This window comes from Hipposideros armiger, unplaced genomic scaffold, assembly GCF_001890085.2.
Source record: "Hipposideros armiger isolate ML-2016 unplaced genomic scaffold, ASM189008v1 scaffold_241, whole genome shotgun sequence".
NCBI classification, from domain to species: Eukaryota; Metazoa; Chordata; class Mammalia; order Chiroptera; family Hipposideridae; genus Hipposideros; species Hipposideros armiger.
In genome coordinates this window covers 230,283-243,344 of record NW_017731591.1, presented here as the reverse complement: position 1 = coordinate 243,344, position 13,062 = coordinate 230,283, and the positions used below count along the sequence as shown (strand labels likewise).

General features: G+C 49.8%; 1 protein-coding gene across 1 annotated transcript in view; it reads left to right on the top strand.

Moving 5' to 3' along the window:
- CNTN3 (contactin 3) overlaps nt 1-13,062 on the top strand; it is a 64,336-nt gene that overhangs the window by 32,496 nt on the left and 18,778 nt on the right. Inside the window, exons 9-13 of the mRNA XM_019655510.1 lie at nt 4,977-5,094; nt 6,997-7,155; nt 7,253-7,402; nt 9,314-9,384; nt 10,580-10,814. Of these exons, the coding sequence (XP_019511055.1) occupies nt 4,977-5,094; nt 6,997-7,155; nt 7,253-7,402; nt 9,314-9,384; nt 10,580-10,814 (733 nt within the window). The remainder of the gene's footprint in view (nt 1-4,976; nt 5,095-6,996; nt 7,156-7,252; nt 7,403-9,313; nt 9,385-10,579; nt 10,815-13,062) is intronic.

Below are 13,062 nucleotides of genomic sequence, written 5' to 3'. Positions count from 1 at the left end.
GTCTGTTTACGTGTCTGTTAACGTTGGTTATTATATCATTTACAACATGAAATTTTCATTTTCACGTAGTCAAAACATGCCCTTTTCCTAAGAGCTTCCAAGACTTTTCTCGGGTTCGAGGACGTACCCCAGCCGTGGGACTCCGTGGGGGTGTGGGGGGGTGAGCACTTAGCACCAGGGCTGCTGGCGACACGGGGCGGGTGCCACTGGGGAGGTGCTTTGCAGAGACACAGGGATTTAAAGAAACTTCAGGGGGATTTTGCAGCGAATTTCAACTTCCATAGAACGGCATCGCTCCGGCTTTCGAGTTGACTGTTTTCCCTGGAGGGGCCTGTCTGCGTTGCTGCTCTCAGGACGCACTGGGAGCCCCGTGGGACCCGCCCTACTGGTGATCCACTGAATCCGTAAATGGCCACCAAAGCGGTGTGAGTGAGTGTGTGTGTGTGTGAGTGTGAGTGTGTGTGAGTATGAGTGTGTGTGTGAACATGACTGTGTATACAGCGGCACCTGTGTGAGTGTGTGTGTGAGTGTGTGTGTGTGAGTGTATGTGTGTGCGTGTGTGTGTGTGAACATGACCGTGTATACAGCGGCACCTGTAAATCCGAGCACAGCCACGTGTAAGCACCGCTGGAAACCTCTGTGAGCCCTGAACATCTGCCATCCTGCACTGGCTGTGGCTCGCCCCCCTCCAGGCCCAGCAGACCGTAAACACCCAGAACCAGAACTCACCCGCATCTGTGATGTGTTCATGTAAAACAGCTCATCTCTGGAGGCTGGAGTTAATGGTGATTGGCGGAAAGAGCTAGCAGTTTACAGTCCTGGTTTGGTTTGCAAAAGGAGGCGGGGCCTAAGGCAATGACTACATCTAGAAACAGGGAACTTGTCAAATATAGGAGTAAATCTAATAAATCCAGTAAATGAACAATTACATCAAAGCAAATGAGGAGGAAAATGGTGTCCGCTGATCATGGCATCATTTTTTACTCATTCCAGCTTACAGTATTTTTAACAGCTTTACTGAGAAATCATTCACACACCATGCAGTTCAACCATTTAAAGTATACAGTTGAATGGTTTTTTAGTATAGTCACAAAATTTTGCATCCATCCCCAAGATCAATTGTGGAATATTGTAATTTCTTGAAAAAGAGACCTGGCACCCCTGGACTGTAACCTCCCCCTGCCCCAGACTTAGGCAAGCACTGTCCTGGCCTCCTGTCTGTAGAGCTGCCTTCGGACGTTTCGCGTGAACAGAATCTGCGGCACACGGTGCCTGTGCTGGGAGCTGCCTTGTGAGTTCCTGCCGAAAGGCAGATGGAGCGCCAGGAGAAAGGAGCTGCAGTGGACAGGCCTTGGCTGGTGGACTGCGTGGGGAGGGCAGGCGCCCCACAGCCCCCCGCATGGGGACCCTCTGTACTCACTGCTGGTCCCCGGGTTGGGGGGCACTGGTCTTCTCATGCCCTCACTTCTCCTCCCGGTCTAAGAGGAGCGGTTGATTTTTCAGTTTGTTCAGCTGTTTACTCACCGTTAAGACGGAGCAGTGATGCTAAGCTGCGCAGGTGCTGACCAGAAACCGGAGGCAGGGTGACTGGCTCAGTTTTTAATAGGGCGACTTGCCTTTTTATTGTGGAGTTGTCGTTCATCCTGGCAGAGATTTTGTGTTCCAATTTCAGAAAGAAATTCACTTTCCTTTGCAAGGTATCATATGTTAGCATACTATTTCATTAATCTGAACATGAATAAGAAAGCTAAGGACAAATGGTGTATTTGGGCAACTTAAAATTTTAGACTCAAAAATCAGAAATGTTACGTATTTTTTTTCATTACAATAAACACTCTGATTGGTTTAACTGTTTTTCTTACACTGACAGTAAAATTTTTGGATCATGCTCTTTACCAGCAAACTAGGCTAATGATATAATGATTTAATATAATGATATAATGTTAAATATAATATTTAACCTCAAACCTCCCCGTCCTTGGTTATCTTCACTAAGACTTTGAGGTGAAAACCTGCGCTTCCGAAGCACCGGGGAGACTCTGGGACGCATCTGCCGCTGTCATCCGCCGGCGTCGCCTCCCCTCCGGCTCACACACGGGCCGCTGGCGGGAAAGGCGGGGTGTCCGGACAGGGCCTGGGGCTTCCCTTCCATCTGCTTTGGGTTCTCAGCACCGTCACTGAAAACAACTTGCCGAGCAAATGGCCCCAACTCACCGCCCACCTTCCTCGGACCTGCTGGGCGGAACCAGGGAAGAGGCAGTGGTGAGGCCCCGTGTCACCGAGAGCCCAGCTGGCCAGCCGCCCCCAGAGAGGCCGGTGGCAGGTTCCGGGGTCCGGGGGGCGTGCGGCTGGGGTCTGCCCGCGGTGGCGGCAGCGACACCCTCATCCAGCTCGCGCTTCCCGCTGGTGGAGACCCACGCCGCGCCCTTGACCCCCGTGGCCCCCGCGGCTTGTCCACGCGGCGCAGGCCCCCTCGCGTGTGGCGCCTCCAGCTTCCTCACCGCTCGACTCAATGCCTCTTGGAATCAGCCGCCGTCACCGGAGGAAGGCCGAGCCCACTGTGGAGCGGGGACCTCGGGTCCCCAGCCCTCAGGTCCAACTGCGCACACAGCCGGTTGCTAATTGATTGTATGCTAACCCTTCACGGAGACGCTGCTCGGGCAGGAACGGCTGTGCTGTAAGGGAGACATCCCCGTGGAGTTGCCTTTCCGTCCTTTCTCTTGTTTCTAATGCCTGGGAATACTCAATTCTATCTTGATTAGAAATTATAGGATGTCCTAAAACGGTTATTACGAGATGCTTCATTCTGGTGAGAGAGTTGGGAGTTTAGAATTACTGTTTCTGACACTTCTGAAAATGGAGCGTTTAGAGGAGCATTTGTAGTAAGAACGGGGTTGGACAGCCACTCAATTCTACCAAGAAGCGCACAGATCGCAAGGGGACAACCCCGTGACTTTGCACAGGACGAGCACACCCGTCACCAGCGCTGAAAGCAGGGAACCCCACATTGCAGGCATCCCCGTGGTGCTTCGTTGCCATGCCAACCACCTTCCAAGGGTAACCACAGCCGAGATTTGGCGACACTGAAGGTTGACACCCCGTCCTCTTTTCTCCTGATCTGCGTCTTTACGTTGCGGCTCAGCCGTGCTGATCCACGTCCTTAGGGTCCGTCCCCTTCCGAGGCCGGAGGCTGTTTCCTAAGGAGTGTCCCGCCGCTCGTGTACCTGCCGGTTGTGAGGACACTGGGACATTTTCGTTTCTTAGCGGTTACAGCAGTGCTGCCGCTGAGGTTCTCGCGGACGTCTTCCGTGAGCACAGGCGCTCATCTCCGTGGGGCACACGCATACGAAGCGGACTGCCGGGTCGCAGCTGTGTGTGTGTCCCGCCTTAGTGGGTAACGGACGGTGTCCCGAGGGCCGTCCCCGTCCACACGCCCGGCTGTGACAAGAAGATCCCGGCTGCCGCACGGCCACCCCAGGACCTGCCGTCCCTGCCCCTTTCAGTCTGGGGTCACCTGCACGTGGCTCGTGCCCTGGGATCTCATTTCACCTTGACTGAGCAAGCCTTCTGGACTTGGAAAGACACCTCGTTCACATGTACGTACCTGTGACCTGACGTGGGTCTACGTCCTGGAGCAGAGACCATGTGTTAGACGCTCCCAGCCCTCGAGAGACTCTAATGTGGCAAGTTCTCAGTGAGCTTTTGTGAAGATGGGCCTTGACTCCATGTTCTGTTCCAGAGAGAGAGAGAGAGAGAGAGAGAGAGAGAGAGAAAGGTTCAACTTGCTGAAAAGGAAACTGCAAACGTACCGGTTTCTGGATTATCATTTAATCACAGTGCTCACTCTCCTCACGTCTGCCTCCCCTCAGGACTCAGGAAATTCAGGCTCCAGCCGCAGAACGCACCCAAGGCCGCTGAGGTTCCTGAGGGCGGGAAGCAGTCACTGAGAACCACCCGTCGGAGATCTGAGGAGGTCGCCCAGAAGCGGGGTGGCGGAACCCGCCTTCTCACGAATTCTCGGAAGCCTCGAGTCCAGTTCTCCTTTTCATCAGTAAGATGGACGCTGCACACTGTCTCCCGCACCAGCTGGGAGGTGTTTCAGGCCGTGACGGTTGTCAAAGGGCTTTGCTCACCAAGTCGTTTATTTCAACCCATATTATTTACTAATGCCTGAAACTGGCCTGAGGTTAGTCATTTTATGAACCTGATGTTATTACATTCTTTTAAAACAAGATCCATTGGAAGTTGAGCTTCTGTTTTTTTCTTCTTATTATTAAATGTATTGGGGTGACATTGGTTAGTGGTCGTATAGGTTTCAAGTGCACAATCCCATAACCATCGTCTGTCCCTTGCACTGTGTGTTCACCACCAGTCAGTTCTCTTTCTGTCACCCTATACTTGAGCTTTTTTCTCCGTTAATTGCTGCCAGGGACGCCCTCAAATGTCTTTATGGAAGCTGTTATTTTTAGGGTTTACAATGTTTTTGTTTCTTCGTACCAAGGGGTTCATATTGACTTCCCTGCATTCTGTAGGGAAGACTTAAAGGGCTTTGGGCTCCTCGGGTGCCCATGCGTCTCCACCGCGATGCCCCCTCGTCCTGCTGTGTTTCCCGGTGCCCAGTGCCTCCCTCTTCTCCAGGAGGTTGGAACCAGGAAACGAGCGAGCAAATGCTGAGCCGGGGATTAAGACAAGGTGTCACCCTAGTGGAAGTAAATCGATTCTGAGACTGGAATCTCTGCCTTATTTATTTTTGGAGCCGTAACTGCCCAGTTTTGTTGCTCATTTAGCTCCAGGAACCTGTGTCCGCAGCCCTGCGTGGCTTCACTGCGGCTGTTTCCAGCCGTCCTCAGCGCCCCACCACCTTGGTCGCCTCTCTGAACACGGGGTCCTTCGATGACGGTGCTGGTGGCCACAGCCTCCAAGGCCCTTTGTGTTTTCAGAGTGAAAGTGTGCTGATTGTCTGTTTACTCCAACAGAGCTCGTCGGGCGACGTGATGATCAGAAACACCCAGCTGAAGCACAGTGGACGGTACGTGTGCATGGTGCGGACCGGGGTGGACAGCGTGTCATCGGCCGCCGACCTCATCGTGAGAGGTAAACAGCGGTGCCTTGGTGGGTTTTTAATTTCAAGTCTTCCCTCAGCATTTCTTCCTGCAAGATAAACCATGATGAGATGGCATACGAGCTGACGGATTTTAATGTGGATTTAATCCCCGGCGAGAATGTGACAGTAAGGATGGGTGCTAATTCAAAGAAATAAAAATCTCAACTCTGCCCTTCAAATCGCTCTCACTGTCATAAGCGTTGCACTGCTGCTGCCAAGGTGATGTGTTTTGAGCACGTCATTAATTCAGCGATCGTGTTCAAAATGGAAGAGCATCGTGCTGTGTGAGCTCGCACGCACGTGTGGCTGCTTCCGGAAGAACCAGGAGCGCCCAGAAAGCCTGAGGAGCGCAGCCAGTCTGCGCTGCTGTCCAACGTGCTGATTTGCTACCGGACTGAACATGGACCAGAGTGCGTCCCAGAATAAAACAGCCCCGGATAGCACGCTGGGAACAGCAGAGATGTGTCAGGAGGTTCAAGGAACAGGCACCATGCCCGGAGGAAAGGACGCTGAGTTTGGAAGGTGCAGGAATCCTGCCGAACAGAGGCCTCGGGAAGCGAGGCTGTCTGCAGCCGTGGAGCGCTGCGATTTTGGAATCACTGCTCCACGTCCAGATTTTAGATTGAACCACAGAAACGTGGGGACAGTGGTAGTTTTGTTGCCAGGTTAATGGGCTTTTCCCCCAGTGCTTTTGAAACCGGGACCAGCTGGAGGTGTTTTGTTGTTGCTTGTTGTTTGTTTTGTTTTTTTTAGTTTCAGGTGTACAAAACAATGTAATCGTCATTTACAACCCTCACAAAGTGATAACCCCCAGCCTGCTGCCCCTCTGACATCATGTAGAGCTGTTGTAATACCCGTGACCCTATTCCCTGTGCTGCGCTCCACATCCTGTCAGTATATGTACATTGGGTTGTTGGAAAAGTCATGACATGTTTTTGCAATGAAAAACATAGAAAAAAAAATGTCATGACTTTTCCGACAACCATATATATATATATATATATATATATATATATATATATATATATATATATATATATATATATATATATATATATATATATATATAATTCGATATTATTCAGCTTCATCTTCAGGTGTACAGTGCAGAGGTCAGGCAGCTACACCGTCTATGAAGTGGTCTCCCTGATAAGACATGTGACCCCCTGACACCCTACAAAATATTTACAACATTATTGATTACATTCCCCGAACTGTCTTTCACATCCCCGAGGCTACATTGCGACTACTAAATTGTCTTTCTAATCCCTTCCCCTTTTCCCCCGTCCGTGTCCCTACCATCTAACAACCCTCAGTTTGGTTCTTTTCCGTATGTCTCTGAGTCTATTTCCATTTTGTTGGCTCATTTGTTCAGTTCTTTAGATTCCACATATAAGTGAGATCATATGGTATTTGTCTTTCTCTGACTGACTTATTTCACTTAACATAATGATCTCTATGTCCATCCACATCATCCCAAATGGTACGATTTCATTCTTCTTTATAGCGGAGTAATACTCCATTGTGTAAATGTACCACAGTTTCTTAATCCAGTCGTCTACCGATGGGCATTTCGGTCGTTTCCAAGTCTTGGCTATTGTGAATAGCGCTGCAATAAACATAGGGGTGCATGTATTTTTTCAAATTAATGTTTTGGATTTCTCTGGATAGATACCCAAGAGTGGAATTGCTGGGTCATACGGTAGTTCCATTTCCAGTTTTTTAAGATAACCTCCATACTGATTTCCACAGTGGCCGCACCAATCTGCAGTCCCACCAGCAGTGCACCAGGGTTCCCTTTTCTCCACATCATGTGACATGGTCGTCCCTCTGGTAGACGAGGATGACGTTTATGGGGGAGCATCCCACTGTTTGCATCTCGCTGTCCTTAGGTTCACCGGGACCACCAGAAAATGTGAAGGTGGATGAAGTCACAGACACCACAGCCCAACTCTCTTGGAAAGAAGGTTCAGACAACCGGAGCCCCGTGACGTCCTACTCGGTCCAGGCAAGGACGCCTTTCTCCGTGGGTTGGCAAGCTGTCATGACAGGTAAAGGGGGGCAGGCAAGTGCCACAACGCCCATCGGCGGAGGTCAGGTCAGCGCAGAGGCACGCGGACGCTTACCCGTGACTTTCCGCCCCTGCAGTGCCTGAGGTCATCGATGGAAAAGCACACTCGGCCACCGTGGTCGACTTAAACCCATGGGTGGAGTACGAATTCCGCGTCGTAGCCAACAACAAAATCGGCGGGGGAGAGCCCAGCCTACCCTCAGAAAAAGTAAGAACTGAAGAGGCAGGTTAGTGTCCTGTTTCCTGAGTAACGGGTGAGCACCTTCCCCGGGCGTGGGCTTCCAGCTCCCTGACCTTGGTTTCCAGGCCAGCGGGGGACCAGCCCCAGGAACCCATTGTCACAGCGATCTGACCTCTCAAACACAGAACTGGCCATATGGTGTCTGTCAGGAGACTCGCGTGAATGCGATTCTGACGCCATGTGACATTTTCGAGAGCCTAGTCTATCGTCTGCATTTATTAGTAGTACCTGTGCAGGGACTATGGTTTTGTCGCTTATGGTTATAATTACTCTGTGACACGGCCACTCTGTTGACAGGGGAAGTGCTGGTTTCATTTCTAACGAGCGCTGACAAGTTGTAGGATAATGACATTTGGAAGTCTGCTGCCGGGGAGCCTCAGGGTGCCACCAGCTCTGTGCATGAGCCAAACAGTGGGTGGGTAGGAACGTTTGGGCCCCTCAAGTGTTAAATTAAGGGAGAATCATTGTTAAAATTGTCCAGCTGGGGTAACTATGAATGTTAACCGTAAGACTATTTTATAATTCTAAAAATACCCTAACATTACAACTGAAAGTTCGAAAGTATATATCATATCACCTTATTGAGGCGTCTGAGAGGATCTAGAGCAGTGGTTTTCAACCTGTGGGTTGCAACCCCTTTGGGGGTCGAACGGCCCTTTCACAGGGGTCGCCTAAGACCATCGGAAAACAAGAAGATATTTACATTACGATTCATAACAGTAGCAAAATTACAGTTATAGAGTAGCAGCGAACATAATTTTATGGTTGGGGGTCACCACAACATGAGGAACTGTATTAAGGGGTCGCGGCATTAGGAAGGTTGAGAACCGCTGATCTAAAGGCTTTCATTCCAGAATCTGTAATATTAATGGATATTAGCTAATATGACATTTAAGTAGATCCTCTCTGTCACTTTAGGGACTTAGTTGAGATAGGAGTCATTTTCATGATGCAGATTAGTGCCAGGTCTGATGAGAAATAAAGGAGCTATTCGCTTATTCACATGACATAGTTGAGGGGACCTACTGTCCATATGGGGTACACTGTGAACAGACAAAGAGCCACCTGCAGGGAGCTTCTAGGTCCCCTCTGCGTCGTGGTGCCTCCTCAGCAGAAGGTCTCTGTGTACGTGAGAAAGCTGACACCTGTGAGGGGTGAATGAGAATATCTCATCCCAGGACTGGTGATTTGAGTCTGGGCATTTTTCTGCAAAGCCAGTGTTGAATCGAGAATTACGTCTCTGTGGGAATAGCCACACATGCAATGTCCACACCAGTTACTTCCCATCACCCTCGCTGCCTCACTTTTCCTGTTTTATTCACCTCCATACGGAGTCATTCTTTTTCGTATGTTTCAATCTTTGGTAATTTCATGCAAATATAAATTATTTAATGATCTCCCCAAAGATATATACAGTTGACCCTTGAATAACATGGGAGATGGGGCCCTGACCCCTGTAAGTTGACAGTCCGTGTATAACTTTGGATTCACCAAAGACTTAAGGTGTCTCAGTGTCCACAGAGGATTGGTTCCAGGATCCTCACAGATAACAATATGAGGACGCCCACGTCCCCTGTATACAGTGGTGTGGGACAATGCACACAGCCGGCCGTCCCCTATATCTGCGGACTCCAAGCTGCAGATCAGAAACTGTACAGGTGTTTATCCAAAAAGCTCCATGTGTAAGTGGACTCACACAGGTCAAACCCCTGTTCAAGGGTCAACTGTATATACATATAGTATAGATATTGTATATACGTACATGCATAGATAGGTTTAAAATGTGACAGTGATCAAGTTATTTCAGATGGTGAAAATGAACAACACCGAATCTCCTTTCAGATGCACATTACCAAATGCAAATGCGGTTTTGTCTCTGTCTCTCTAACCTGCACAGCGCCAGAAGTGCCTCCGTCGGAGGTCAGCGGAGGAGGTGGAAGCCGGTCTGAGCTGGTGATAACCTGGGATGTAAGTGCCTGGGCCGCCTCGCCCCCAGGTGGCACCGGTTCTGGGGAAGTGCTGGCGGCTGGTGGCGTCAGGGCTCGCTCTGCTAATCGCTGTTCCTATATTTTTAAATTCCACCCTTGCAACATTTTATAGATGAAAACACCGAGGCAGAGAGTTGTTAAATACTTTGCCCAAGGTCATCTGGCGTCCCACTCAGCTGCACGACCACTGACACCAGTGGGTGCTGGCTCCCTGGCTATCCTCCCAGCCAGCGCTTTATGTCGTAATTAGGAAAAGTTTTAATTAGCATATTAAAAGTCAGAAGGTACTGGAATTATCTGTATTATTTGAAGGTGTTGAAGAAAAAATAAAAACCCAGACATCATGATGGAATGTCATAGGAATTTTTGACCCAATCCAAATTCAGCTTTGAGTTTAATACTTTGTTTTGACTTCCTTTTTTTCTAGATTTATGTTTTTCCTCAATTATATCAATGTGCAATTTCTTTCCATAAACTCAACATTAGGGATTAGATGATTTTTATTGTGCTTAAGAGACAAGGTATAATGAACATTATTATTATTACTTTTTAAGATTTTATTGGGTAATTGGGAGAAGGGAACAGACAAGTTGCTGTCCTTTTGTTCTTCAGTCTAGTTGTGGAGGACGTTGCTTTACTGGCCCATGTTGGTATTTTCATTGCGCTCTTCCTGGGTGAGGCAGATCGGTCGCCGGCTTCTGGACGGCCGCTCACAGCAGCCCAGTTGCAGGTTGAGCTGTTGTTCACCATCTCAGCTGTAGAGGACGCAGCGTCACTGGCCCTCACGTGGGATCCGAACCAAGGCCCTGCTGCTCAGAGCTGGCGTCCCAAGCCAGCTCTTAACCAGCTGAGCCACTTGGCCAGCCCTAACGTCGTCGTCATTATTATTATTATTATTAATTATTATTATTATTATTGTTATTCAGAACTCAGACTGGGGCTATATGATGCTCAAAAATCCAAATAATTTTAGAAGACCTCAGTCAGCCCCTTGTATGGCTATGAAAGCGCGCTCTGTGTCTGTTTAAAAGCAGCTGACTGTCCCACTGTACGTTTTGTCCTCTTTTTATAGGACATCAGTTATTACCTGATGGCTTTTATGAAAGCCTGGGGTGGCAACTCCTTTTCCGTCGCCTGCGCTCATGTGTGGGGGTTTTACTGTCTCACCTTTGCAGCCAGTGCCCGAGGAGCTGCAGAACGGCGAGGGCTTCGGGTATGTTGTCGCTTTCCGCCCTCTTGGGGTCCCCAACTGGATCCAGACAGTGGTCACGTCTCCCGACACCCCGAGATACGTCTTCAGGAATGAGAGCATCGTGCCATTCTCACTGTATGAAGTTAAAGTGGGGGTTTATAACAACAAAGGCGAAGGGCCATTTAGCCCGGTGACAACGGTGTTCTCTGCAGAAGAAGGTACGGGAGCCTTATCAGCTGCAGCTGATGTCCCCGGGAGCCCCGGGTGAAGTTGTGCTTAGATTCCCAGAGCAGGAGGGAAAGGGTGACCGTGCCCTGAGGCCTGAGACCCAGCCGCTAGCCGGAGGGTTTACCAGTCAGTCAGGAATCCGTTGATGAAGATTTCATCCTGAGCTTCACTTGGGATCGGGGAACAGCACACCCTCCCCAGCTTTCGTTTCTGGGGTCAGAGGAAGAGGTTCTCTTGGAAGCGGCCTAGTCTTGAGTTTCACAGTGGTTCCTGTGCCTGAGAAAAGGGGATTAGCAGGAGGGGGTCGGAGGCCCAGGGTGGGACGCGGACGAGTGTGTGGGTTCTCAGCCCTGTCCCCCAGTTCCAGCTGGTGTAGACCCATCCACAACCCATCCCCCACCCATTCCATTCTGTCTCTCTCTCATTCCTGCCCCAGACACTCTACCTGTTTAGAAAACACCGATCATGTTAGCATCCTATGAAATTGCCGTTTTTTAGTTCAGAAACGGCTAACCATTGGCTGTCTCCAGGGCTCTGCCTGATAACAGTGACAGGTGCCAACATGTAGTTAAAACTCTAGACCAGACACTACCTAGAGTTTTCCACGGAGGAGTGACATGCAGGTCCCAGTTTTATTTTTCATTTACACGTGAGAAAACTGAAGCTTGATGAAAGAAGTGTATAAACTTGTCAAAATCCATAGACTTACGAGCTAGTGTATCGATCCAGGGCCTTTGTCTTAACCGTCCGAACTCATGAAATGAGACTTCACAGAGGGCCTTAGAGACGGTCCCCTGAGCCTTACAGCAAATGGCAAAGGTGGCCCGCTTTTGTCATTCCCTGAAAACAGTAAGTAGACTCAGTTTTTCTTCGTACCCTACCCCCCATTTTTCTACTGAGCAGAAAAAACAAACAGGTATTATAAAAAGCTTTGCAAAAGAGAGAGGCTTGATAAAGCCACCGTCAGACCCCATTTCCAGGTGTTGCAGGGCTTTCATTACGAGGCCAGATCGGGGGCCAGGGGACAGAAGGCAGGCAGGCAGGGGTTCTCGGGCCGGCCTGTCCCACACACCCGGGCTCGGGGCTGGGCCCTGGGGAGCGCGGGAGGGACAGCCACAGCCTTCCCCCCGCCGCCTGTTATCATCCTTCCCACCACCAATGAGTTGGGGAAAGGCCTGTCTGTTCCAAATGTCAGGAAGGGATTCGACTCTATGAAAAAGTGAGGGACTTACTGGGAATGTGCTGGGGCCTCCCCCTGAATCGAAGTAACAGTAAAACGGCGCCGGGCAAAGGAAGAGCCTTGATGAGAGAGGCTGCTCGACCTGTGGACCCCTCAGCCCCGCGGACTCCTTGTCCTCCCAAACCAACGTGATTCTCAGGAGAAAAATCCTGAGAGGTCCATGTTTGGGCCAAGAGTCTGTCTTGGTACCAGTCGGCCTTGGCCGGGGAGCAGGATCATTTGACAAAGAAGCAGATTCTGGGGGAGAAAGAGTCTCAGAGCTGTGCCCTGATAGGGGAGCCCATGAAGCCCCCCGAGTTGTCTGTTACCAACGGGATCTTCTTCTGTGTGATGAGCTCTGACCGTCTGCACCTTCCAAAGAGGGGCCTGGGCTAGAGAAGGTGCTCACTAAATGCTTGTTGAACAAATGACCTTTGTTTGACAAGATGATGATGACAATGACGATGATGATGGTGGTGATAATGGTGATGGTGGTGGTGATGGTGATGGTGGTGATGGTGGTGGTGGTGATGGTGATGGTGGTGATGGTGGTGGTGATGATGGTGATGATGGTGGTGATGATCGTGATGGTGGTGATGATGGTGATGGTGATGGTGGTGATGATGATGACGATGAAGAGGCAACAGTGTTTGGGGGCATAGCGTTTCCCAGGTAGGAACTGTGGGAGAAGTGGGAAGAGGCACAGGTGGTCAGGTGGAGCGAACGGAGGCCGAGACGGGAAGCTGACTGAGGTGCGAGACGGACGGGCGGGAGAGGCTGTCCAGCAAGGAGAAGCCTGTGGCTCTGATGCCATCTGTCCCTAAAAAGTGGAAATTGATCAGTGCCTCCATTTTCACAACATGGTTCATGTTTTCTAATATGTTTACAGAATGTTATATTCTATAATTTATGTTCTATAAATTTTCAAATATGCTTTTTTTAAATGCTTTTTTGAGATAGGAACTTCAGTTGATTTTTCAGTTAACTGCCACAGTTGTAATGGGTTCCCCTGTCTGCTC